This window comes from Parasteatoda tepidariorum, chromosome 10 (assembly GCF_982258835.1).
Source record: "Parasteatoda tepidariorum strain Cologne lab strain chromosome 10, Ptep-v5.0, whole genome shotgun sequence".
Classification (NCBI taxonomy): domain Eukaryota; kingdom Metazoa; phylum Arthropoda; class Arachnida; order Araneae; family Theridiidae; genus Parasteatoda; species Parasteatoda tepidariorum.
The window spans coordinates 27,663,543-27,691,503 of NC_141764.1; the positions used below are offsets into that span (position 1 = coordinate 27,663,543).

At 28.5% G+C, this 27,961-nt stretch overlaps 1 protein-coding gene across 1 annotated transcript in view; it reads right to left on the reverse strand.

Moving 5' to 3' along the window:
- Window positions 1-27,961, reverse strand: part of LOC107446015 (cell adhesion molecule Dscam1) — a 195,532-nt gene that overhangs the window by 78,796 nt on the left and 88,775 nt on the right. The window contains exon 7 of the mRNA XM_043052767.3: window positions 27,519-27,929. Coding sequence (XP_042908701.3) covers window positions 27,519-27,929 — 411 coding nt within the window. The remainder of the gene's footprint in view (window positions 1-27,518; window positions 27,930-27,961) is intronic.

The following is a 27,961-nucleotide window of genomic DNA, read 5'->3' on the forward strand; positions in this document are numbered from 1 at the left end:
GCCATCTTTGCCATGGTGTTATCTACCTCTCTGGCCACGACTATCTTAAACCGATAGAAATTACGAAATGAAGTGTTTAAATTACTTATCTCTTGGTTTTATTATTAGAGTTAGGATTTTGTTTACTATACAAGTAGGATAATTTTTCCACATACTTTTTTTTTCGTCGTGTGCCTGTGATGCCAGAATTGGCATACACATATTTATTTTCTATCTTTTAAAAATATCCTTAATTACTTAAACTTATTTTATTAATGGAAGAATTACTTTTAAAATAAATCAAAAACTTAATCTTTTTAAGCGAACATAAAATATTTATTTCTTCTCTTCCAGATCAATGTAACGGATACTTTCTTTTTATTTCATTATTATGCAGACATATAAATTCACTGTCGCCTCTAATCGAAAACAAAAATCTATTTATAACTTTTTATTCTAATTTTCCAACGGCTAAATGTTTCGGTTGCATGGTTATAATAATTCACATAAATTTGTTGGCGACTCGTGATCGCCAAGGTGTTCTTTTTAATCCATGTGGACATGCTAGTTGGCTTTGTTTTTGGCTATGATATATTATGATAAATCGCCAAATTTTGGATCTCCTACCCATACTCTTTCTCTGTCCGTTGAGAATAAATATATTCACTTTTAATTTCAAATTGGTGAAGGCTGGGAGCCCTTTGGGCCTCCCAGTCTTAATTTTCTAACGGTCAGAAATGTTCTGGCTTTATGATCTCTCAATAGAGAGTATTCTTATTTCATCCCTTTAAGGGATTTCTTATTTTTTGAAGAAATGGCCATTTTCTAATTTACAAATTATGCTTAATAAAATCTAAATTTACATTCAACGATTTGTACATCATTTCCTGGAAACGTTATTGTTTTTATTAATTCAATATTGGCCAAAATGAACATTCATAATTCCACTATACATTAACCACGCCTAATGAAGGAAGCAGCAAAGCTTTCATCATTACAAAACTGGTGCCTTAAGACGGGGAAACGTATCTTTGAAGAAAATTGCCAACCATGTATAATTCCTATTCCTATTTGCATCCTGTTTGAAACTCCAGCCGATGTCAAAATCATCAAGATCCTGATAAAAATTTCCGAATGTCATCAGCAGCCTACCAGTGCGCTTGAAAAACGAGTCTTCTGTGCTTCTCATATTATTCCAAAAGATTGAAATCAATTTCTATGGTGTTTTTTTTTTTTTTTTTTACCTCTTCAAAAGTGTGAATTCCGGTTTCATCAGTTTCAGTATGTTATTCAAGAAAGTGTTTCTCACTTTGAAAAGATGAAAGTCAACTGTGTGTGTGTCTCTCAACAGTGAATTTTTTTTCTCTCTCTCTTTCATCAAAATCGGAGAGAAATTTTTTTACACAAACTGCAGTGCTTTTTTTTTGCAGTAAAATTTTTTTTAAAATTACACAATTATAAGATAATTGCATTTAGTGCTTTTCAATTTCTAACTGACTATTTTACAGATTCAGTACTTAATATTTTCAATGCATAACATTTTTTTAAAGCAATTATTTCTTATTCTCATTAAATATTTTTGGAATTAATTTTCATTTAATATGAATATCTTATATTCTATTTATTTTAATGATTACAATTTATTATTGCTGTTATATTTTCATTTTTAAAAATGATTATTATTTTTTCTTAACTTGATATTTTAATTGGTATAACTATTTTTCATTTTATATATCTATATATAATTTTAAGTTATCTGATTATTAAATATGTCTAAACGTAAAAACAATATAAACTTTCATATTCAACCCTTTGCTGGTGATCCAACCACATCAAAGTTTTTCTTTCTTCAATTAGAAGATTATGTTAAGATTAATTCTTTAGATGAAGAACAAGCTATTGCAACTTTTAGATCTTTAATCTCAGGCAATGCTTTAAAATTTTATATTGAAGAACCTTCATTGGTTAAAATGAAAACACTGAATGAAATAAAACATAAATTTTTGGATTTTTTTAGACAAGATGATAATTCATCTATTTTTGCTTTGAATAATATTTTGTTGAAACCTCAGGAGACAATAAGATCCTTAGCTCATAGGATAAACATAACTTTCCATAAAGTGTATCCTAACTTAAATGATTCAGATGCAATTGATACTTTAAAGTACACGCATCTAATGGGAGCTCTTCCTCATGATATTAAGGTCACAATTTTGAAAGAAAATATTAAAAGTTATGAGAATGCTGTTGAAAGAGCACAACAACTTCAGAATATAGACTCGGCTATTAACAACCAATTTAAAGGGAATGATGAGATCTTAAATCTAAATTCGGAAATTTCAAATTTAAAAGAGCAGATAAACAATATTGTTTCAAATAATAATGATAATAAAAATAAATGTGATGGAAATAAGAGACAATTTCAAAACAAAAATAGAAATTTTAAATCGAAAACTTATTCGAATAGTAGTAATTATCGTAAAGCCCCTTATCATAATAACCAACATACCTTTCGGCAGAATTTTTGTGTTTTCTGTGGCAAGCATGGTCACATTATGAAATTTTGTAGAGAATTTTTGAATATTTCTCAATCGGATGTGCAGATTAATCAACATAATAGAAATTTTCAAACTCGAAGGAACTTTAGAAGCAATAGATTTTATCCTAATAGAAATTACCAAAATTATCGAGATCACTCGTATAATAATCCTAACTATAATAATGACAATAGACAACAAACTTATCCAAATCCTAATGCCACCACTTTTAACCCCAATTTAAACTAAATTTTAGCTCAAATAAGGCTGATGCATTTGAGCTACCACCTAATATTGTGTCATCAGCTAATAATAAGTCAAGCATTAATGAAAAGAAAGATAATTTTACCCAAACAGTTAATAAAATAAAAATGCAAAATGAATGTTTTACTCAAACTAATGAATTTAATGAAATTATTGCAAATGTACACAATGAAATACCTAAACTACCCCTCATTAATGTACAACTTAAAGATTATTCTGTCCCATTTCTGATTGATTCAGGCTCTTCTCTTTCAATAATTTCTAATGAAACATTTAATAAGCTTAAACATAACATTAAATATAAATATATTTCACGTTCAGTTTTAATTAGTACTATAAACTCTAAGGTTTCATTTTTAAGTTGTATTCAAATCTCATTTAAAATTAACAACAAACTATACAAACATACACTTTTTGTTACACATTTAGATAATTCAGTTTTTGAAGGGATATTGGGATATGATTTTATGCTAATGCATAACATTCAATTGTCACCTAAGGGCAATTTTATAACAATTAATGGCGAAAAAGTACCATATTCAATGTACGGATAATGTAGACATTGATTTTGATGGAGATATTGTGTCGGATATTTGTGGAGAGATTCATAATGTAAATAAAATGTAAACAAACAAAATTTGGACACTAAACAAAATGGTCAAGCTGTACTAAATCATAAAATTTTGTTGAATCCTGAAGAATATATTTATGCTAAAGTAATAGTTAAGAATCCTTTGAATACTAATGTAATTTTTGAACCAAGAATAGACTATAAAAATATTGAAATTTATTCTTCAATACATAATTTAGAACAAGTTAAAAATTTTCATGGATTCTATAACAAAAATAATAAATATTATGCTTGTAATATTTTTCTTAAAAATAAATCTGAAGAGACTTTACATTTAAATAAAGGACAAGCTATCGGTCAAATGTATCCTATAGATACTATTCAAGATTATGACTATTCAAAATTAAATTTAAATGATTCTATTGCCAATAATCAAGAACTAGACCAAACTAAAAGACAGGAATTTTTAAATTTAATTGTACCAACAAAAGATATTGTGGATTTAAGAAAAAGGGAATTGAGAGAAGATGATTTCCAGCTAGGTCATCTTGATGAAGTAAAACAAAAGCAATTAAAACATTTATTGTTAGAGAATTATCAAGTTTTTTTCAAAATCTTTAAAGACACTCGGGCACACAGATAAAGTAATACCTGAAATTTCTTTTATTCATGATTATCCTATTCGCACTTTGCCATTTCCTGTGCCTCAAGCTCTTCAACAAGAGACACTTAAGCAATTGCATGAAATGGTCGAAGCAGGATTGATCGAAAGGAGTGCAACACAGTGGTCTTGCCCAATGCTTTTGGTTAAGAAAAAGAATACTAATGACCCCAAACAAAAACAAAAATTTAGATTATCTTTAGACCTACGATTAATTAACAGCATTGTTAAACATTCGGCTTACCCGCTTCCTAAGATTCAAAATATTATTCTAAATTTATCTAATTATAAATTCTTTTCATCATATGATCTTCCTAGTGCTTTTTGGCAATTGAACCTCCCTGAAGAATACCAAGATAAATTAGCATTTACAACCCCTTGGGGAACTTTTAAAAATAAAAGATTAGTTTTTGGCTTAAAAACAGCTTCTGCAACTTTTCAGGCCCTTATGGATTCAATAATTGAGGAAACTCGACTAGAGGGAATTTTCGCGTATCAAGATGATATAGTCATTGCAAGTAATTCTTTTGAGGAAACGGTAGAAAAACTTAAGGTTCTCATTTCTGTTTTAACTAAATATAATATAACTCTATCACCAAGTAAATGTAAATTTCACCTTCAAGAAATTGATTATTTAGGATTTAAAATATCAGAACAAAAAGTTTTACCAATTGAATCAAACATCATTAAAATTACATCTTTTCCTATTCCAAAAACTAAAAGACAACTTAAGAAATTCATTGGTGTTTGTGGATATTATAGAAATTTAATACCATGTTATGCTAAGCAAATTCAACCGCTAATTGATTTGACCTCCCCTAAAGTTAAATTCAAATGGACTCAAGAACATCAGAATGTTTTTAATTCTCTACAAGAGATATTTTTCAATAAACCATTTATAAGACTCCCACAATGGGATAGAGATTTTATTTTAAATACAGATGGTTCAAATTTTGCTATTTCTGGTGTACTTTTACAGGAATTTGATGGTAAACTGTCTCCTGTGTCATATTTTTCCAAAACACTTAAAAATGCAGAAAGAAAGTACCCTGCCATCAAAATCGAATTAATGGCTATAGTAAAATCAGTTTTGGCTTTTAAACATTATCTGTATAATAGACATTTTATTATTTTATCTGATAGTAAACCCCTTAAACATTATAAGAAAACTTCTTCTCCCATGGACTTAACAACTAGATGGTTAATTCAGCTAAGCGAATATTCTTTTACTTTTAAGCACATTTCTGGAGTCAAAAATGTTTTGGCAGATTATTTTAGTAGATTAGAACAAGAACCTCACCAACAGGACATATGTAGTAATCCTCAATTACTTCAAGTGAATGATGAAATATTTCCTTTTATTGAGAATGCAAATGATGAGGAACAAAATTATATAAATAATACCAATGTAAACAAAGACCCCCTTTTGGAAATTTCAAATCATACATTTTTAATTGAACAAAAATTGGATAAAAATATCAAGAAAATTTATAGCAATATTGAAAACAAACAATTCACTAAATCGAATCAACATTACTTTATTGATTCTGACACTAAATTATTAATGTATGTGCACATGGAAAATGATAGAGAATTTCCTGTCATTGTTGTTCCTAAATCCTTGATATCTAAAGTTCTTGCAATAATTCATCTTCCACATTTTGGAATTAAGAAAACTTACCAATTTTTAAAATGTAGATATTTTTGGTATGGTATGTATTCAGATACAGAAAATTTTGTTAAATCTTGCCCCAAATGTATGGAAAATAAACATCATAGAATACCTCACGCTCCTTTACAAAATAATTTTATTCCCAAAAGACCATCTGAATTTGTTTCTTTAGACATAGTAGGACCTTTTTCTAATCAACAATATATTTTAACTCTTATTGATCATTTCAGCAAACATTTAGAACTTTTTACATTAACAAAAATTACTACCGAAGCTGTCACTGATTGTCTTTTTGCATATATTTGCACTTATGGCAGACCTGATATGATCTTAACAGATTTAGGTACTCAATTTACATCAGAAATATTTGAATATTTTTCAAAATCATTAGGAATTAAAATGAATCACACTACCTGTGCACATCCTGCCGCTAATTCTGTTAGTGAACGGATTAATACCAGCATAAAATCAACAATAAATTCTTTAATGAAAGATGGCATAAATTTTAAAAATGCAGCAAGAATTCATAAAAACTTGTATAATGGTGCTAAGCATAGCACAACTGAATATTCACCTAATATAATACATTTCGGTCGAAATTTGTCCTTAATTTTTGATACTTATAATCCCGATATTCAAGTACAACAAATAGATAAAGATCATTATTTGGATAAAATTCTTTCAGATTTAAATAAAATGTATGATAAAACTTATGAAAATATTGCAGACGCCCAATGTAAACAAAACAAAAGTAATAATGAAAAATCAAAACTCAGATGCTTAATACCTAATGATATTGTGTATATTAAATCAAGGGATAAATATAACAAAAAGTTTTCTGGTCCTTACAAGGTTATTAAAAAGCATACTGATGTAACATATTCAATTCAAATGTTAGATAATCATCATGGCAGAATTTTTAAAATACATATTGATAGATTATTATTAATGAATAAAAGAAAGGAACATTTAAATGATAACGATAATGTCTCTAGGAATAATGATAATTATAAATCTCATTACAATTTAAGGAATAGAATCGTTTAAAAATAATTTTTGGTTTTGTGAATGAGATATCTGATTTTTCGAGTCTTTCCTGCTGTAAAGGCAGTAACATTTTGTTTACAAATATAAAGTAAAACATTTTTTTTCCATTCATATAAATATATTTTTATTTCAAGTGTATTTTCAATTTATATATTTACTATTTTTGCATTTCAAGTTATATATATTTTTTTATTTGGTTTTCATATGTGATAATGAAAACAGACTTTAACAAGTTGCAATCACAGTAAAAATTTTGGTGTAAAGATATTTTGTGCAGTTGAAATATGAAGAACTGTATAATTGATTAAAAGTTCAAGCAATATAAATATTTACATGAAAGAAATCGTTTACTCTAAGAACTCATCAAATTTTTATATTTCAATCTTTAACCCTTATGCACAATGGATGCTAACACAAAGCATTCTAGGATTAGTTGGTAAATAATGAATATTTTTTTGAAGTATTTTATAGGATATGTAATTCATAAATAATACTTGTATTTATATATATAATTGAATTTCAACCACATGCTCACATTTAACTAGTACTATAGTACATTATAAATAAGTTTGATATCTATATTGATTAAACTCTATCTCATTGTTGCTGTTGTTTTGCATGGAGGCATCTGTGCGGAATGATTTATGGTGATTTTCTTTACTAGGGCCCAGGTAATTAAATTCATTAAGTGACGTAGAGATAAGATTTTTTATTACAATGTAAATAAACATGAATAATTAATTCAATGGTAATAATTTTTTTTAAATTGAGAACAACTGTAGAGATTACATGGATTTTAAGTTGTAAATTATGTAATAACAATAATTTTTATTAACAATATTGGACATGTTACTCAGTCCTAAATTTTTTTAAATGTAAAATGAAATACGATAATATATTTATACTTTCCTGTGCATAAGAAAAGGGTTATTTAATACAAGTAATACACACCAAAATACTACTTTTTGATTTAAATACTTTTACTGTGAAAAGCTAATGCAACTTTTAGTGAATGTTTTTAAATGAGCTATTTAATAATTGTTTAAAATAAAGATAAGAATTCTTTTTGCTGAGTAAAAATATTTAGATGAACATAATAAAATGTTCAGATTTTTTTTCATGCTGAAATATATAAGTTTGAAATAATGGAGGCAAACAAAACTGAAGTAAATTATTTTTCTCAAGAAAAGGACTTGTACGAAAAGGTAGAAATAATAATATTGTAAGTTTGCTCTTCTCTCCGAGTTGAGAGAAATTAAAAATATCCTGGCCAGGTCATGACAATGCTCAGCAAATGTAGCATTTTAAATACTCAGCAAATTTTTCATGTATAGCTCAGAACATTTACATATGATATTTAGTAACTTGAGTGTTAAAAGTATATCTTAGAACTACAACTGTATGTTCGAAAATTTTTTTTGAATAATAATTTTACTTTGATATTTAATTATACATAAGTGTATATTTCATATTTTGTTCCTTGAATATATTATGTTTCAATGCATAAAATTTTTTTGTAACATGGGGGGAGATCCAATTTAAAAAAAAAAAAAAAAATATATGTATATATATTTTTTTTCTGTGTCCAGCGGGGATATATGTGATGCCAGAATTGGCATACACATATTTATTTTCTATCTTTTAAAAATATCCTTAATTACTTAAACTTATTTTATTAATGGAAGAATTACTTTTAAAATAAATCAAAAACTTAATCTTTTTAAGCGAACATAAAATATTTATTTCTTCTCTTCCAGATCAATGTAACGGATACTTTCTTTTTATTTCATTATTATGCAGACATATAAATTCACTGTCGCCTCTAATCGAAAACAAAAATCTATTTATAACTTTTTATTCTAATTTTCCAACGGCTAAATGTTTCGGTTGCATGGTTATAGTAATTCACATAAATTTGTTGGCGACTCGTGATCGCCAAGGTGTTCTTTTTAACCCATGTGGACATGCTAGTTGGCTTTGTTTTTGGCTATGATATATTATGATAAATCGCCAAATTTTGGATCTCCTACCCATACTCTTTCTCTGTCCGTTGAGAATAAATATATTCACTTTTAATTTCAAATTGGTGAAGGCTGGGAGCCCTTTGGGCCTCCCAGTCTTAATTTTCTAACGGTCAGAAATGTTCTGGCTTTATGATCTCTCAATAGAGAGTATTCTTATTTCATCCCTTTAAGGGATTTCTTATTTTTTGAAGAAATGGCCATTTTCTAATTTACAAATTATGCTTAATAAAATCTAAATTTACATTCAACGATTTGTACATCATTTCCTGGAAACGTTATTGTTTTTATTCATTCAATATTGGCCAAAATGAACATTCATAATTCCACTATACATTAACCACGCCTAATGAAGGAAGCAGCAAAGCTTTCATCATTATAGTGCCTTTAAATATTTTTTTTTAAAAATTGTTCTTCGTGTTTCCATTCCTAGGAGTAAAATTTTTAAATTGACTCCTTTTCGCAGGAATTTTCTGAATAGCGTTCTTAAAATATCGTTGCTATCTTTTCTAAATTTCCAATTATGTGGAAAAGTCGGAAATTCTGGAAGTGATCTTTCACCGAGAATAATTGGCATAATAACCGAGAAAGATTTCGGACAATTCTCCCTAAGAGGAGTCGTTTGTCAACGTCAGGCCATTCTTGGAGTAAATCGAAATTACTATCTTAAATTGCGGATCGTTAAGGCGGAGCGGTCCAGTGTAGTCGGAAGGCGGATAAAGCCACCGCACAAAGTGTAATCCTTTGCCAGCGGCAGGTTATTAGTCGCTTTGAACTTTCTTTGGTAAAGTTCTCTTTTCTGGCGTTAAAGATCTTTAAAACGGTGATGAGTTTGGATGCTGTGAGAAGCCATTGCTAGAGAATAACGGGAAAAATTTTTGAAACTAATTTACTTTTAATGTGATTCCTTATTACTTGAATAATTGTAGAAGTGTTTTAGTGTAAGTTTCTAGTTATGATACATTTGCTTGGAAAATATATTTTTAATGATAGTTTAAAACTAAAATTTTTGAAACTTTTGTTTCTAATTATCTTTCGAAGTGGTTTATAGTTGCTGACTGTTAACAAAAGCTTTAATATTTTTCTTGAGCCACATCGTCGTGCAAATTTTCTACAATCTTGATATGATGCCATATTGTCTGGTAATCAAATTTTATAAATTTTATTCTAAATTGAGAAGAAATTAAAACAAATTCTCTAAAAATGTCAACTAAAATCTTATTTGCTTTGAGTGACATAAAAATTTAAACAAATAAGAGATATTTTGATAACTTAAGAAATGATGCTAATCAATAAATCTTTTTCAAACGATGAAAAGGTTATGGTTTTATCTTAATTGAAATGTGACTTACGACTTAATTTTTGCATTTTTTAGATGAAATTTTAATGCTGAAACTGTGAAAAAGCTTCAAGTTTTTTTTCAGTTGTATATTGCACTGGTTATTTTGGTTTAGTTTGTTTTAAGGACATTCATTAAAATATTAATTAGAACATATTACTTTATTATTAAAAAATTAAACTACAGATATTTTTGATATTCAGATATTTTGAATATTTGGGAAATACCACATTACAGAAAAAAGTTCAAAATTACGCAGGTATTAAACGAAGCCCTGAATTCCCTTAATGTATTGAAGATGAAAAAAAAATATTTCTGAATATTAAATGCAATACATAATAATTGCTTTGATTATGCAGTTTATTTACATAAAGAAGATAATTTTTTTATAATTTTGTGTTATGAATCATCAGCCGATAAACTTGTATATATTATATCCAAACAAATATATTTTACTATATAGAAAAAAGATGCTATTCATTACTAAATCAATAAGAAATATTTAAATATTTAAATAAATTTTCGTTTTAATACCCTAGAATATAAGCTTATCACAAATAAAATTATCTACTCAGAATTTAAATATCCTGGCCAATTCTTTTTTTTTTTTTTAAATATTAGACGTTGTAATTTTGTGCGTTGCGTCTCTGTATTGCTGCTTATTTAAAATAACATGCGTTTTCTCGTGTCATTAGAGGTATTAAATATTTCATAGCTCCTTTAAGTCTTCCTTTTTTAATTTTTGTTTCATTCTCTTATCCTTTTCTCAAACAAAATAACCCTTAGCATCTTTTTCGATGTACAAACACCTAAGCAGAAATAAAATTCTAAAAATAGACATTTTCTCTGGAATGGCTATATCATTGACATAGATTTCAACGCGTTAAAGATTTTTTAATCATTATGTAACGTCTCTTGGGTTGTATCTTAAGCAATTTTATTTTAAACCTGAATTATAATTTGGCATATTATGAAATTCAATTTTGGTAAAACAGTTTGGCTTCATTATGCTGATTATAATAACTGAAAGTATGGACCTCTCTTAGTTCTAGTGACAGTTTTCCCAACACTATTTAATTTAAATTTGATATAAAAGTCTGCAGAACCTTTTGGTTTTGTACAGTGCTCAAGAGAAAAATACTCTGAATAACTTTTGATCTAGAGATCTGATCTTCACGAACTAGAATTCAATCTTAATGGTTCATAGGTGTCACCTGAAATATGCTACTTAATTAGTGTAGATGATATTTTAAGTTGCGAAATAGAACACGGAAACTAACTTTTTATGTATAAAAATACCTTTTCACAACGGATTTTTATTCCTCATCATCGGAATAAGTATAGTTTTATCTAGAGAGCAGCCAAAAATTTGGACCCCTATTACTTTTTGCGCATTTCACCATATCTCGAGAACTTTTTAAACGAATCAAAATGTTTTTGTTCATAATCATAGTATTTCTTTATCCTAAGATAATTTCAAGCATGAATAGTTTAACTTTATTTATTTATTTATTTTTATTTAATAATAGTTGAAACAATTTTGAATAGTCAAATTTTTACTTTTTAAGGAATGTAATTTTATATAGCAGAATAAAAAATGTAAGCGAAATTCGTTAAATTATTCTTGAGAAATCGAATTTTAAAAATATGATTAATGATTTATTCAAAAAATTAATTAGATCAATAATTATCTAGAATATTTCATTTTTTGGGCACTTAACACTTCTTATTACACACATGTTATTTGAACAGATTATTTTTGCTTTACAAGTGTTGAGTAAATCTGCGCAATTTTCTGGTAAGCCTTACTGAAATCATTCAATTTCAGAATAAAAATATTTGAAAGAAATTGAAAGTTAATACAAATAGTCCAAAAATGATTTATTAAAAGAGGATTTCGGAACCAATGGTATACTATATATATTATACTATTGGTTCCAATAGAGGTATATACTATATACTATTGGTTCCAATAGTGCATCAACAGTGTTTCTCTTTAACTGACCATCTTTTACAATTACTTAAATTACTAAATATCTATCATCTTATTAAAGTGGATATTAGAACCAATAGTATGCTATATATATTATACTATTGGTTCCAATAAAGGTTCATACTATATACTATGGATTCCAATAGTGCATTAACAGTGTTTCTCTTTAACTGACCATCTTCTACAATCACTTAAATTACTAAATATCTATCATCAAAAACAAATACTAATTCTTTTCCTTAATGAAAATAGCATACTCGAAATCAATTTATAACCTATCATGTAATTATTACTGCAAAATTAGTTAAGTAATAATTAGTAACAAAAATATTCTAGAAATTAATTTGTAAAACTATAGTTAAGAAGTCATGAATTTTTCATCCAAACTGATTAATACTTTCTTCAGTTTTTTTAATAATTTAAACTTATGAAAACATCAAAATGGATAATATGTATCCCAGAATATTCCATCAACACATTTATATAAAAAATTATTCCTCTATCTAATTAGAGATTTATTTTTACTTTAACGCATTACCTTTTCTAACTTAAATAAAGTGCACTTTAACGAATTTTGTAAATAAATTATCCAAAATGACGTATCGAGTTTTTTTCTTGAAAGTCAATATCTTTCCAGCTTATTATGTTATTTTATATGCATTTTGATCAGAAGCTTTTAAATGCGAATTAATTGAATATTCAAATTTGATTATATCTTGTTCATATTAGCTTAAGAAATAGTGCTTTGAATTTCTTTGATTTCAGTTAATAGCAATGAATTTTTCTTTTGATCTATTAATGAGAAGATCTTAGGAAATCTATAAGTGTGTGAATAAATAAAAGTGCAACTCGGGGAATTCTAACGTAATTAATTTATATTTTGGAAATTCTGTATTTGTTACAAATATATATTACTTTTAAGTGGAAGAGAGCCTATTTTATTAATTAAGAATCTATGTAATTTTTATTTCACGCTGTTAGGATTTTCAATCTAAAGTGACGGAAAATTATGGGCAGTAGTCTGTCCACCCAATTGACCATAAAGTTTATGGACAAGAACATTTTTTTACCCTTATGGTTTTGACGACAGTACAGGAATACAAAATTATACGTTTTTTTTAACCATTTACAACTAGAGTGCTTTAAAAATCACAAGAAAGAAATTCAACTTAACATTGGATGTCAAATAAACTGTTGAATGTGGTTTAATTAGATAGGATTATTTCACTTATAGTAACAGATTGGAAATACTAGGTTTTTTCGTGTTAAGTAGTTTAATGGTGCTGCCATCTACCCGTGAATAAGAGTATCGTGTTTTATTGGTAAAGGGTCATAAATTGGGGAGTGCAGGGCACTGGAAACTTCTCATGTATTGAAGGAAATGGAGAAAATAATGTATTTTTGACACTGAGAATCTAACCCCCGTTCTGTCGGTCATGAGATTGACATACTAGCCCTTAACAACTATAATATGTACTCATATAACATGTACTCATGTGCAGGAAACTAAGTGGCTTCATTAGGTGTTGTTGAAATTTTAATTGTTTATCGGCATTAGGTATAAATACTTAGTAAACGATTTTTTTCTCAGATAACAGCTTGAATACCATCTTATTTACTGTAATTTGACTGTTTTTTTTAAAAATATGGTATTATAAAAATTTAATAATTTGTTATTTAACCATTTTTCCCAAGAAATGTTTAACAGTGTTACAATGACAAAGAATTCTTTAATTTTTGTTTTAGCTATCCTCAAAGAATTAAAATATCAAGCGAGTGAGCAGTTATTAGAAGGCACGAGTAAACTTAAATATTTTCTAGTTTCAAAATAAAATTTATTCTCTCGTGTCGACAACGAAAAGCTGAAGGGAGCTATCAGTTGGGAAGAAAAGCAAGGCCAGTAGTATCTAGTTCATATTGACGAACAAATTGCTCTATGTTTTTGTTCGAATTATATTAATCAATTTACGTATGCTTAATATTAATTTATATTTATATTTTAGTTTCAATGATGCATAAATTCTTCATTTCGTCAATATAAATATCAACCAACTATGATTTTTTTCATTTTCTTATCTCTTCATTTGATTTATTATTCATTTTACGAGTTTATTTTGGGATATCGCAACATCAATATCACAACAGCAACAGCTATTCTTTCAAATTATTGGATTGATGATGGATAGCTGTAAATGAATATAAGTACCGGCTACAGTTTAAGCAATTGTATGGACAGTGTATATGTGCTTAGTGGAAAGTTAATTTATACTTAAAATTTAAACTGAAATTAAAATTAAATTATTTGGATAATTGAAATTATTGTGAGTTAATTTAAGAATAAAGAGTATGGTGCGCTCCCAAATTCTGAAATTAGCATTTTTGTTTATATAAACTAATTGTTTATATAAATTGAACTAAATGCTTATAAATCAAAGGTTTCAAGCCCTGAGAAAAAATGCATTGTCAAAGCAACCAGAATACGGTAAAATTTACCATATTTCTGACTCTGTGGGTATAACAACAAGAAGTTCTGTAAATTTGAAACCGACACGCTTTGGTAATGATTTTGGAAATCTAAAAATTAAATATGGTTTTATAATATGCTATAAAATGTAAAATTTCGTAGTATTATCATGAAAGCTCAGAGCATGGCATATAAAAACCATTTATCCGGTTAAATTTACTTTTCAGTTTTGTATAGTTTAATAAATGCCTGATACTAAGATCTATAATTTTTAAAACCAGTATTTCTGGTAAACCATTTACACAGAAACGCAAAACATTGCCAAATGAATAGTTGAAATATCATGTTTAATGGTTTTATTAACCAAAATTATGTTATTTTTTTGTCATTACCATATACACCGAAGAGCCATTACATTATGACCACCCTCCATCTATAACAATGCACTCGCCCAGGTTTTCATTGTTTCTCGCCCAGGAACAATGTTTTCATGAGGCACATTAGGACCCATAATCCTCATATAACAATCCCTGACGTATGTAAGCTCCTTGAACATAGTTGCAGACCAGGTTCACCCATTCATGGCAACAGTTTTTCCTTCGGGGGTTGGTGCTTACCAACAGGATAATGCACCATGTCATTAGGGTCGAATCGTCGAGGAACCTTCCAGTGACTTTCAAGTCATGTCTTGGCCCCAAATTCATCTGACCTTAATCCAATGAAACATTTGTGGTCCTACTTGGAAAACCAAATTCGTGCTGCTACGCTACCCCCTCGCAATGTCAGGGAATTGCAGGACCAGTTGGTGAGCGTTAGGTACCAGATACCTCAGACTACCTATCAGCCCCTTGGGGAGTCAATGCAACGGCGGATGCCAGCAGTTTTGAGGGCTAAAGGTGCTCCTACATGTTATTAGCTGGGTGGTCATAATGAAATGGCTCTTCGGTGTAGTACGTTGATTCTTTCTCCGTCGGGATTAAATATTTGTCTTTATTAAAACGTCGCTTAATTAGTATACAAGGTTAGACTTAAACAGATAAGAACTCAATGAGTGGTTAAAACGAGCTCGGGGGAACTGCATTGACAGCTGTGGGTATTGGCAAACGCACTGAGGAAGAGGCGTATTACTTTGTGTAAATTACAATGTTACTGTGCTATGCATTAAATGCTTATATATCAAGTGTTACACAGAATGTATGCTTATGTTTCATAAAAAGAGTTTTAGTGCAGATGCAATTTAAAATGCAGAATTATACGATGAGCAAGCGGAACAATCTGAAAGGAAGTACGAAAGTGGTTGGCAAGTACAGTGAATTGGAGGGGGTAGCAAGTTAGTTTAATTAGTTAATATACCTAGTAAACTTAAAAATGTGCGCTCCATACGTAGCTAAAAAAAGGGTAAAGCTCCGAATAATAAAAGAATTGGAAACATTTTTGAGGATTTAAAACTTCTTGAAAGGTTTCACTTTTTAAATGGTGGTTGATAATTTACGAGTCTAGGTACTCATATTTCACAAAGCGTGCCACTCATAATTCACGAATAATGGCGAAACTAGTTTGTTTAAAGTGCTCCGATTTAACATTTCATCTAACAGAGGAAATTATTAACTTCATTTGTTTGTCGAGGCAAATTTCATTAAATGCTTGAGGCTAGTGCAAGGATATAGATTAACAATATTGATTAGGACATAAAATAACAGAATGAGTAAATGAGTATTCAGTAATAATTAGGAATTATACATTCTGCTATTGGTACTATATAATGCATTTTTTCAGGGTTTGAATAATTATAATGCCAAAAATTCACTGGCATGTAAAAATTCATTTCAAACTTCTACTTTTGATCCCTATGTTTTTAATTTGAAAGTATTAATTACTAGAAATACCTCGAAATATCGATTAATTACCCTGTCAAACTATAATAAAAATCGCCAAGATATCAGATGGGTCGGACAAATGGAGCAAATGGGCTAGAAGATAAGAAAATCGCTTGAGATAATATTTTTTGTTAATAGTAATGTGCTCAGCATTTAGTCTATCAATGCTTTTTTATATCTAATATTTCTCGTTTAATAATACATAATATTCCAAATAGTACTTAGTGCTCCTGCTTTATATTTATAATACAAGTGCTGATGCAGATATAATTTTTTAATAATATTTTCTAAAATATATCGGAAATATGCTTGAGAGTTTAAAAGTTAACTTCAACATGTATTTTTGCATGTATGCAGCCCCATGATAGTCTTTTAAGATTTATCTATTTTTCGAGCTTCGAATTATATATTATGCATAGGCAAAGTATATATTAATTTGAATATTTCATTCATTATTTAAAGCTGTCAGACAGTGTAATATATTATGCCTGGTATTTTCTGTAATGTAAATTTATAAATGACATTGCATAGCTACATATAAATTGCATATAAAATATTCAGTAAAATATAGCATTACTTGATATCGCATTAATTATCTATAAATGTTCTAATAAATAGGCAATTGGAATTTAGTGAATTGTTGGTAGTATACATGGAGAATAGGATTTTCCATCGTTGAATGTAGTGCTTATAAATTTATATTTAAATAAATATTAAATTCATATTAAAATAATATTATTATTATATAAAGCAGCATTAGAATGTTTTTGTAAAACAATTCAACATGATGTTTAGTTACGTTATATCGAGATAAGGTTAAAGTTTAATTATTTTTATATCATGAATTCAATTAGAAAGTAAACCTATGATTAAACAGAAAACTAACGTATCTCTTTAAATTGACAAATAAAAGTAACATTTCTCAGCGTTTACACCAGGGTCCAACCGAAACATTTAATTTATACAATAATTTGTTTAAGAAATATTTTTAACACTATCTCTAGAGTTGAATTAATATTTTCAATCTCGAAACTTTACCGAATAATGAAATATCATTAAGATTACAAATCTTAAATATTTGCAGGTTATGCAAATGCTGTTATATATACAATATTTATGCTGTTTCCATAAATCAACTGTGTGTTTTACTCTTTCTGAAATAACTCTAAAATTACTCATGTTTGGTTAGAGAATGCGAATTTTAGAGAAAACTACTTTTGCCGTAAATGGACTAATTTTTATAACTATGTTTTAAATACTTGATGAATGCACATTTTTGTTAGGGTTAAAAATGGTGAAATTGTTTGGAATCGTGAATAAATTAAACGGTTTTGCCTATTTAATTATTTAATAAATCAATTTTTCTTAAACAATTTCTTTTATTTCTCTGAGACAATTATCATTTTATTACATCCAAGTTAAGATGTATATGTAATGGCCAAAAGTCAATGATGATACATCAACTACCACTAAAATATTAATAATGTCGATTACCCCCATCATAAACTTAAAGTTACAGCAATTTAAAAGCGTCATTCATTTTTTTTTTCTTTGTCGTATTCCTGTTTAGGCAGTGGGGGTGCGATTGTTCCTGTTTTTAAGTGGCGCCATCTATGGCCAGGAATTCGACTTCTGTTACGCCATTCACATAACCACAACCCGTCAATAGGGCGGATCATATTCACGCACATTCACACACAAAGGAGAAAGGACATAGAACACACAGAGAGAGAAAGAAACATCCATGCCTTGCCCGGGATTCGAACCCAGAACCTTTCTGATGCAAGGACAGTTCCCTGGTGTCATTCATTAAAATAGGGATTTAGTTTTCAATATTTTTTTATTATTATCAATATTTCTTTTATAAGTAAGTTTCTCTTTTTTTCATTTGTTTATATTTTATATTAAAAATAGCGTGAGTACCCAAATACTATATAGTCACATACATTTTATTTTCTATTTAATTTTCTTTCAATTACAGAATATTTCAATGAAGGAAATTAAGATATTACTGTTGCCACTGGCAAGATAAAAATTCGTCTCTTTTTCGAGGTTACGTTAAAGGTTACGTTATTCCTATATGAGTTCGAGGTTACGTTATTCCTATATGAGTATTTACAGATACCTCTACATGAAACCAATATAATTTTTTTAAATGGCGGGCACTATTGTCTATTGGTCTCAGAAAGTGTCAGAACTGCTACCCTCTTCTCGTTACCCAGTGGCCACCTTTGGCGAAGCTACGGCGGTGAAGCAGCGTCGCCCACGTCACACAGCCACAAATCCGTTTATAGGCGGGTCACATTCATACACACAAATGAGAGAGGACATGAAACAGAAAGAGAGAGAAAGAAACATCCATGTCCAGAGCGGGATTCGAACCCGCAGGCACTGGCTCCGCAGTCAGGCACGCTTACCGCTCTGCCACCTGGCCGGTACTAATATGATTCTAAATAAAAGTATTCTGATTTAATACAATATCATTTTGCTTTTAAGTAATAATTTGTTTTTTATGCTTTGTTAAATAATTGAAACGAAAAAAAGCATAACTTGAAACAATTCGCCACAAAACATAGATTTTTTAACAAATGTCTCAAAAAAAGTGAGAAACTTAAATCTAAGAATAAAGCTAGAAATTTTCAGTTCAGCTCGATCGCCGTGTTAACATTTTACTTACAGAGCATTTTGCTTAGTGTGATTTTTCTGGTATCAAAAACTGCTTTCATTTTTCTTTCCTTTTTATTTATATTCTGTAATATCCTGCTCAATATCGAAATATTTTTGGCTGTTCTTGTCTTTTTTTCATTTTTCCCCCAGCAGTTTTCCGGTTTACATCCGTTTATATCTCAATATTTAACAGGAAGTGCTTTGTGTACCAACCGAAGTGGGAAGCCAAAAAGAGTTTAGGAGATGGTTTCACATTCTAAGGGACCGGGTTCAAATTTCAATTTCTAAACATTTTATTCAATCTTGAATAATATTATATGGTTATTTGCAATACAAGTTCTTTTCTGCTTTTATATGTTTAAAACTGAATTATTCATGGGTTTTTCAGAATTTATTGACGATATTTATTATTTTTTTACTATACAATTAGAGTTACATGTAAGAAGTTAATATAAAAAAAAAATACGTATAAAATTTACGTTTTCAAAAAAGAAAATATTTAATAGATACAATAATAAAAAATAAATGTTCGTAGAAAGTTAATGCCCTTTTCCTTTAAGCTTTCAGTTTTTCCAATAATAATAGTAATTTACTATTATTATATAAGTAATATTATATGGTTATTTGCAATATAAGTTTTTTTCTGTGTTTATATGTTTAAAACTGAATTATTCATGGGTTTTTCAGAATTTATTGGCGATATTTATTATTTTTTTACTATACAATTAGAGTTACATATAAAAAGTTAATATAAAACAAAAAAAATATGTATAAAACTTACGTTTTTTTAAAAAAAATATTTAATAGATACAATAATCAAAAATAAATGTACGTTAAAAGTTAATGCCCTTTTTCTTTAAGCTTTCGGTTTTTCCAGTAATAAATGTAATTCACTTTGAAATTAATTTAAAATTAATCTTATATTACCTGAACAGTTTAATATAGTTGTTTATAACAATAAAACTATTTAAGAAGCCAAAAGGGGGAAAAAAGGACGAAATCTTTCTTATTTCAAATATCTTTCATTTTAAGAAAACTTACAGTGTTGCATAATTTTGTAAATCTCAGTTATTTGAATTTAAAAATAATTTAAATACTTATAGGAGAATGCTATATACTTTTCTGCTATGCTTTGTAACAGTTAACTTAAAGATAGCAATAGATTATCTGGATATCTTAGTTGTGAAATAACAATAAAACTATTTCTAAAAAAAAAATTAGCTTTTATTATCTTTCACTTTATGAAAACTGAGTTAAGCAATTTAATAAATCTGTCTTAGTTATCAAATTTTAAAATAAATTAATTTGTTTTAAAAATTTAGCACAATTTTCATCATGTATATCATTTTGACATACATCATGTATATTCTAATAGTTAACATAAAAATAACAATATATCACTTGAACGGACGATGTTCAATAACAATAAAACTACGTATAATATAAGGAAATAAAAAAAAAACTATTTCTATCTGAGTTTGGTAATTTAATGAATCTATCTTAGTTTTCGAAATTTAAAAATAAAGTTATTGCTTATAAAGTGTTGCATAATTTCCAGATTTGCATCTTTATTTTTGTAATAGTTAAATTAATAATAATATATTATCTTTACAGTTTGATCTAGTTCCCTAAAAATAATTTATTAAAAAAAGAAAAATAATGATTTATTTCTATTTACCTAATAAGAATTAACTCAGTACCTTCGCAACAATTTTTTTTAAATAAAGCTATAATCATTCATTTTGTGGATGCTTTACATGCTCATTTAACTTATAATCAATAATTTATCTTCAAAAAATAATGAAATTGTGTAATTTTTTTAAGAGTTTAAAAAAATTTGAAAAGATTCAAAATTTTTAAAACCCTAAGGCATTTTTATTTTAACATATTTTCAATTTTTTTTTCTTAGTGCTTACAATATTCATCTTAACAATTTTGTGCATTCATTTGCTGATATATCAATTAGAATATTTTCTTCAGATTTTTTTTGTAAAAAAGTAGAAAAAAAAGGTGAAAAATTCTTGTTAGGTACATATAACATGCTGTAAAAATTGTAGTACCTCATAAAATGCTTATTCCATGCAAAGTTTAAATGAGTGCATTATACTTAAGGTAAAAAAGTTTACTTCAAAAATTTATCTTAAATAAAAAAAGATCCTTAGGGATTTAGTTAAGATTAAAACACAAAAATTATCATCTATGAGAAAAAGTACTTTAAAGTCTGTCTGCTGAGCAAGTTTCTGTATTAGGCGAATCTAAAATTATTTATACCTTTTTAAAAAATATAGATAGATATATGATTTTTTCTCAGTGCATTTGAAATAGTTTAAAGTTTTATTATAACCAATAAAAAAATTTCGATCTTTTGGTCATCTTTTGGGAACTGTGACCCCTTAAACAATTTAATAAATCAATCTTTGTTAACCGAATTTAAAAATTAATTAATTACTTATGAGTATTAATTATTACTTTATTAAATGTTTTATTACTTAAAATGGTGCATTAAATCCAGCTTTGCACCTTTTATGTGATCATTAACTTAAAACTTATAATTTATTACGTTAACAGCTAACTCTAGTTTTTCCGTAGCATTAGATTGGTTTATGACTAGTTAATGATTTTAGTTAGTGAACATCTAATCAAAAAGAAAAAAAGAAAATAAAAAATTATTTCCTCTTTAACTTTGTGGAAACTAGTTCAGTTATAAAATTTAATTAATCTTTTTTAGTTGTAGTAATCAATTTGAAATTTAATTAATTGCTTATAAACTGTTTCGTAATTTCCAGATTAGCACCTCTTTTTGTAATATTTAACTTATAACATATTATCTTAGCAGTTTAATCTAATATTTTCTTTATAGAAGAAAAAAAAGATTAAAAAAAGAAAATAACCAAATATTTCTATCTTTCACTTTATGAATACTGACTGAGTTACACAATTTAATAAATTTCTACTATCGCCATCTAAATATAAACTAAATATTTATAAAATCGTTCATAATGCCTTGATTTTCTTCATTTTTTCTAATAGTTAAATTAAAAATAATAACATTTCTCCAGAACCTTTTATTGAAATACTTACAGTTTATCAGAAAATAAAGACTTAAGTAAGCTTTAAAATTATATTTCTAAAAAAGATAAGTTATTTTAATTGGATTATCTACTTTACAAAGAAATGAAAAGCGAAAAAAAAATCATGTTTGTCTGCATGTAAAATACCAATTAAGGAGAAGTGGAGAAGATAGAGACCATTTTCTTTCTGAAACAATCCTTTTTTGAAATAATGTTTTTGAAAAGGATTATGTGACTTTTCTTAACAATTTCATATTTCTTGATGTTTTGCGAATGCATGGTTAATAACTGAAAAAATAAAGCCTTTTACAAAGAGAAATGTATACAATTACTGTAAGAAAACCACTTTAAGATAATTGACTTGCTTTAAAAAGCTTGTTTTGAAACTAAAAAAAGATTAAAATATTAAATATAGAATGCCTGAAGTTTATAATTTTATTAAAGCGGATATCGGAATTAGATTTATAATTAATTTTTTTACTGAAAAATATTTCAATTAATTAATGTACTAAAGTAAAAAAAAAGTTCCTTTTTTTTTCTTTTTTAAAAATTGTTCCTCGGGAAATGCTCTGCACTCTCAGAAATAGACCTCTCATATTTGGCAATTTGGCAATCCTTGAGCTATTTTTCTTTTATTTTGAGAAGCATTTCTTTACGAAATCACGTGGTCCCGCAGTGGACTGATCGTTAAGACACGGTTCCCAGCAGATCATCGAAGTCAAGCATCACTGGCTGCGGTCAGTGTGCGGGTGGGTGACCACTTGAATCAGTCTGCGTAGGGACCGAGGGTGTGCGGTATTGGTCTTCGTTAAACTGTGCTACCGTAAAGTGCTCGACTTCGCGCGCAGGTCGTCGGGCTACCGAAGCGGGGGTGCCATCCCCTCCGCAGAGGATCAAAATTGTGATGGCATGTCTTCGGATCATCCTCCGGGATGTTTCCCAGACCGTCGCCAATAGCCCATTGTGCAGCTCTAGTGCGACGTAAATTAACAACAACAACAACGAAATCACGTGATTTATGACAAAACGCGAACTCTCAAATATGTGACGAAAATATTTCCTCAACTCGAAGGAGATTGTTTACTAGAATGACGAAACTTGGATGCAGAATAGACGATCGAAAATTAAGTGATGAAATAAGTCGATCGGCTTCTACGGTGGTCAAGGAGTTGACCTTGTATTAAGAATCCCGCTGCGTATATAAGTGTAATTTATCACTCTGTTCTAGCTGTCCTTGTGTTGTTAGGACAAAACTGATCCCCTTATGTGGTGCCAGCGATTCAGAGATACGATACATTAGACACTGCGAGTCTTTTTTTTTTTTTCTTCTTTTTTTTTTCTGAGGGGGAGGCAGTATTATGAAATATTTATTTTATTTTGACAAAATTCGTTTCCTTAAAGAAGTGACGATAGTTATTTTGTTACTTTGACGAAATCTTAAGAAGCATATACCAGGAAATAGTTTCGTCAAAAAGGTCTCATTTGTGTGAGTAAACATTTCACCAAATTGCGGAAATAACAAACTTCACTTGTATAAGGAAACGAATTTCTACAAATAAATTCGACTTGGTGTAACATAACAATCGACATAATTGATCAAGAAATAAAACATGCCGTTAATGAAATATTATTGAACTAGTGCTGTCCTGCCACAAGAAGAACTCAAAAGTAAACAAAGGTAAATTGAGTCGAATTTCATAAAATTTTTTAATCTTTTGCCGAAACCGTTTCTAGAGAAAACGCTACGAGAAAACATCTCCAGAATTGTAAAAACGGCAATCTTCACTTATTTGGGGACAAGAATTCTTCAAATGCATTTCTTCTACAATAAACGCAATCATTTAGAAAATACAACCCGCCGTAAATTAAATATTATTAAATGAGTTACTATCCTGCTAACAGGGTGGAGTTTCATCATTGTTTTCTTACTTCTTCCAAAATTCTAGGAAATGTTTAAGAAAATGAAAAATAATTTAACTAAGTCTCGGAGATAATAACTATTTTATTATTTCGTTATCTTCTAATTTTAAACACTTACGAAACAAATTAATGCAAACTTAAAGTAAATTTTACGAGCCCTCCATCAAAAAAGATCTATTTTAAAATAAATATTATTGCAAACTTTTATTCACTCTTCATTTATAATTAAGCTGAATTATACAGAATACTAAAAAAAAAAAAAAACGCTTTGATAATAAACAAATCTTTTAAAATTTTTATCTAATTGAATTTTAATTACATTACCATATTTCCCAAAATGTGATAATTGAAAATTTCTCGATCATAATTTATGCCCAATCTATTAGCGTGATGGAAATTTTCATTTCCTTCAACCAACAATAAAATTAATTATTCATGCGTGAGATCCAACCGCAGAAATCTTTCTAAGGACATCACATGACTTGCAGAGAGCTCACCAACACCCTCCCTGCGGCGGCAATATTTTTGGTTGGGGACAACATCCTCCACCGAAAAGCGCTGTCAAACTTAAACCATTTCCCCTGTCTTTGCCAGAAATTCCCTCCAAGCAAAGGCAATTTTAATGATGTACGAACTTTAGATGATCGCTAATGAAAATCCAAGTTTGACTTTTCGGGGTCAAAGTCAAAGTGGAAGTTTCTGCTCAATGCTTTGGACGTGATTAAGGACGTTTGCCGTGAGAATGATGCGCATCTGAAATGCTTGAAAAGGTTTCCAGAATTTGGATTGGATGAGAAAATGGTGACCTAAATAGCATAAAGTTACCTTTGCTAATGGTTACTGATGATTTCATTAAAGATTCATACATCAGCACTAATCTGAAAGATTTTATTTTATTTTCTTCGAGGTAATTAGTGAGCAGGAATTCTCTGTGGATCATTTTGATGATTTGAACTGTTTAGTTCGCAATGTTTGCGACAAAAGTTTGTTTTTGAGAAAAGTTTTCAGATCAAAATTGTTTAATATTTCTCGGTCAAATTGTATAAAAATCCTCATTCTAATGGAAGTATTGAAATTGAAGTTTAAACTTTTTCCTCGGAGGAGTTGGAAAGTGGATTTAGTTTTTGTAATTCTAATGGAAAAGTAATCAAGCAAATTCACTTGTTTCTTTTTTCATTTTTTTCATAGCGCCAATAAACTTTTTACAGGAAATCTCCTGAGTGATTAAAATAAATTTATTTAGATTAAAAACTGTTTAGATTACAATTTTTGTATGTTATAAAATTTAAATGTTTTTAAGCTTTATTGTTTTGAAGAAATTTTAATAATTTTATTTATGAGGAACTTTAAATGATTTTTATTTTCTTATTAGTTACTAGTTTTTTTCTTTCAGCTCAACATTTGACGAATCGAAATTCTTGCTTTTTAATTTTTTTCTTTGCTTTTGATTAATTAACTCCTTGAGGAAATTCTCTAGAGTAATTAAAAGAAAATTATTCAGTCTGAAACTTGCTTAATGTTAATTAAAGGGAGTTTCTATTTCTTTATTTACTCATATGTATAAATCTATCAACATTGAATTTAATTTTTAATTCTAATTATTTAGACTATATTAGGTTTGGTTCTCATGCAATTAAGATTGATCCTAGTCGGTGGAAATCAGTTCATTATATTCGAAGTTATGCAGTGTGTTCGCTTTTTTTCATTTTACATAATTTCATTCATCATCTTGTCTGGTTTATAAATACGCTTTCTGCAGTTATTTTTATTATTTCATCACCATGTAGCGATCATATTTATCTCTGCTCTTCCTGATGTTGTTTAAACTTTGGATAAAATATACGTAATCTCCACTGGTCAACGTTTGTGTCCTTTCTTTTAATGTGTTTTTATTTTTTCTCTTGTTGCAAGGGATAGTGAGCCACTCTCAACATAAATCTCTTCCACATAAAGTACGTAAAACAGTTAAAAAATTGTTAGGTTAAGTTAAACTCTCATAAAGTAGCTAAAGACTGAGAAAAAAAGTCCTGTAGTTCGAGGATAAAATCTGTTTTACACTTAATTTCCCTTACGCGTGTAATGTTAAAGGCATTTGTTATTTATTTAGAATTAGTTTTATTCAAAGGAAAATTTAATAAAAGTTTTAAAATCAGGGAAAACGGTCTATTAGAAAAATTCTTCATAGAGCCTGTTGATGTAAACATTTTATGTTAAAATAATTTTAAATTATAATAAATTAATTGATCAAGAAATCAAACAGGTTTGAATGTTTTCTTGAGCCCTGTATTCCTCAGTTGAGAATACTGTATTTAAAATCTTTCTCAATAATAAATTAAAAATATTAATTAGGATTCGTTTAATTAACATTTCAGCGGAAATGAGACAAAGATGGAATCTAAATTTGCCAAGTTTCTATCTAGTAAAGGAAGATGAAAAATATCAAAGGAAGTTTGATTACTTTATAAAACTTAATGGTGTTTCAAAAATTGTTTTTAAATTCTTCTCTGTTGCTTTCAGAAATCAAAAACGATTTGGTTATTTCAGTCTAGCCTTTCTCAGTTCTTATTTATAAAAATTTCGAAATCGTTTTTATTCTTTATTCGCATAAAATATTTAATTTCGATCCCTAATGTACATTCTTTGTTATTTTCTTTATAACAAGGATTCTAAAATCAAGATTCTTGGGTGACCATTACAGAAACTATAGGGGATTCAAAAGAAACTCTAATACAGAGTGTAACTGATGTAGTTTTCCATATATTTTAGTTTATACCAACTTATGTTATTAATTGGTTCCATTATATGTTTGATAATGTAAATTTTGTTTCTCTTTAATTTTAATAAATTATTGTTAAAATTTTTCTGAACATAATGTTCATGTGCTGCCACGCTTTTGAAAAATTCCCGTCTTACAATCGAGTTATACACAGGGTATTTTTTTCTTCATTTATGACATAGATTGCAAACTTAAGTGGTTAGTTAACCACTTAAGTTTGCAACCAGTAAAAACATACATATAATGTAACCAGTTGGTTGCATTATATGTTTGGTAATGTCAAATTAATGTCAATATTTTTATTGGGAAAATTATTTTTAGGTTTTAGTATTATAAAACGTGTTTAAAGTTTTATGAGCTGTCACGCTTTGGAAAAAGTATCGTATTATTATCGAGTTATACACATGTGGTAATATGCTGGGTGTTTCAATCTTCTTTATTTGTGACAGTATTTCGTAATGTATTAAGTTCTGTTATTACAGAAAATGCTGTATTTATAAAAAGTTCTTTTTAAATTGTGACTATCGAGTAAAGGGACTTTTCAATACGAATCTGAACTTTTTGGTCGACTTATTTCTCCGAAATCAAATCTATGCTTGGGAGAATTTTATGAGATTCAAAAATTTTGTGCAAAAAATAAATATCAAAATTATTATCACCTCTTTTCCATGTAATGCTGTCGAATGGATATCCTCCAAAGGGGCACGTGACCCTAAAAGTTCCCCCTGCCAAAGCTGTTAGGTTGCTCAACGGTCTTATGAACAAGGAACCGAACACATTCAATCGCCTAGAATGAGAAGTACTCCCAGCTTCATTAAAGGCTGTACATGTATACACGCCACTGTCTGTAACATCTGTGGATGTTATATTAACATAACTGATGACGTCACCTCCGCCACTGAGATAAGTACTGACAATGACACCTGGTCTTGTTGTGAGTGTCCAGATTTCGTCTAGTGTCCACTTGATTTGGGGAGCTGGATTACCACTTGATATGCATAACAGAGAGATGAAACTTCCAGGTCGGACTGTTTTCTCTGGGAATGTAAGCTTAAATAATGGTGCCAGGTCTAAAAAATAATTAAAAGTTATACGTTAATTT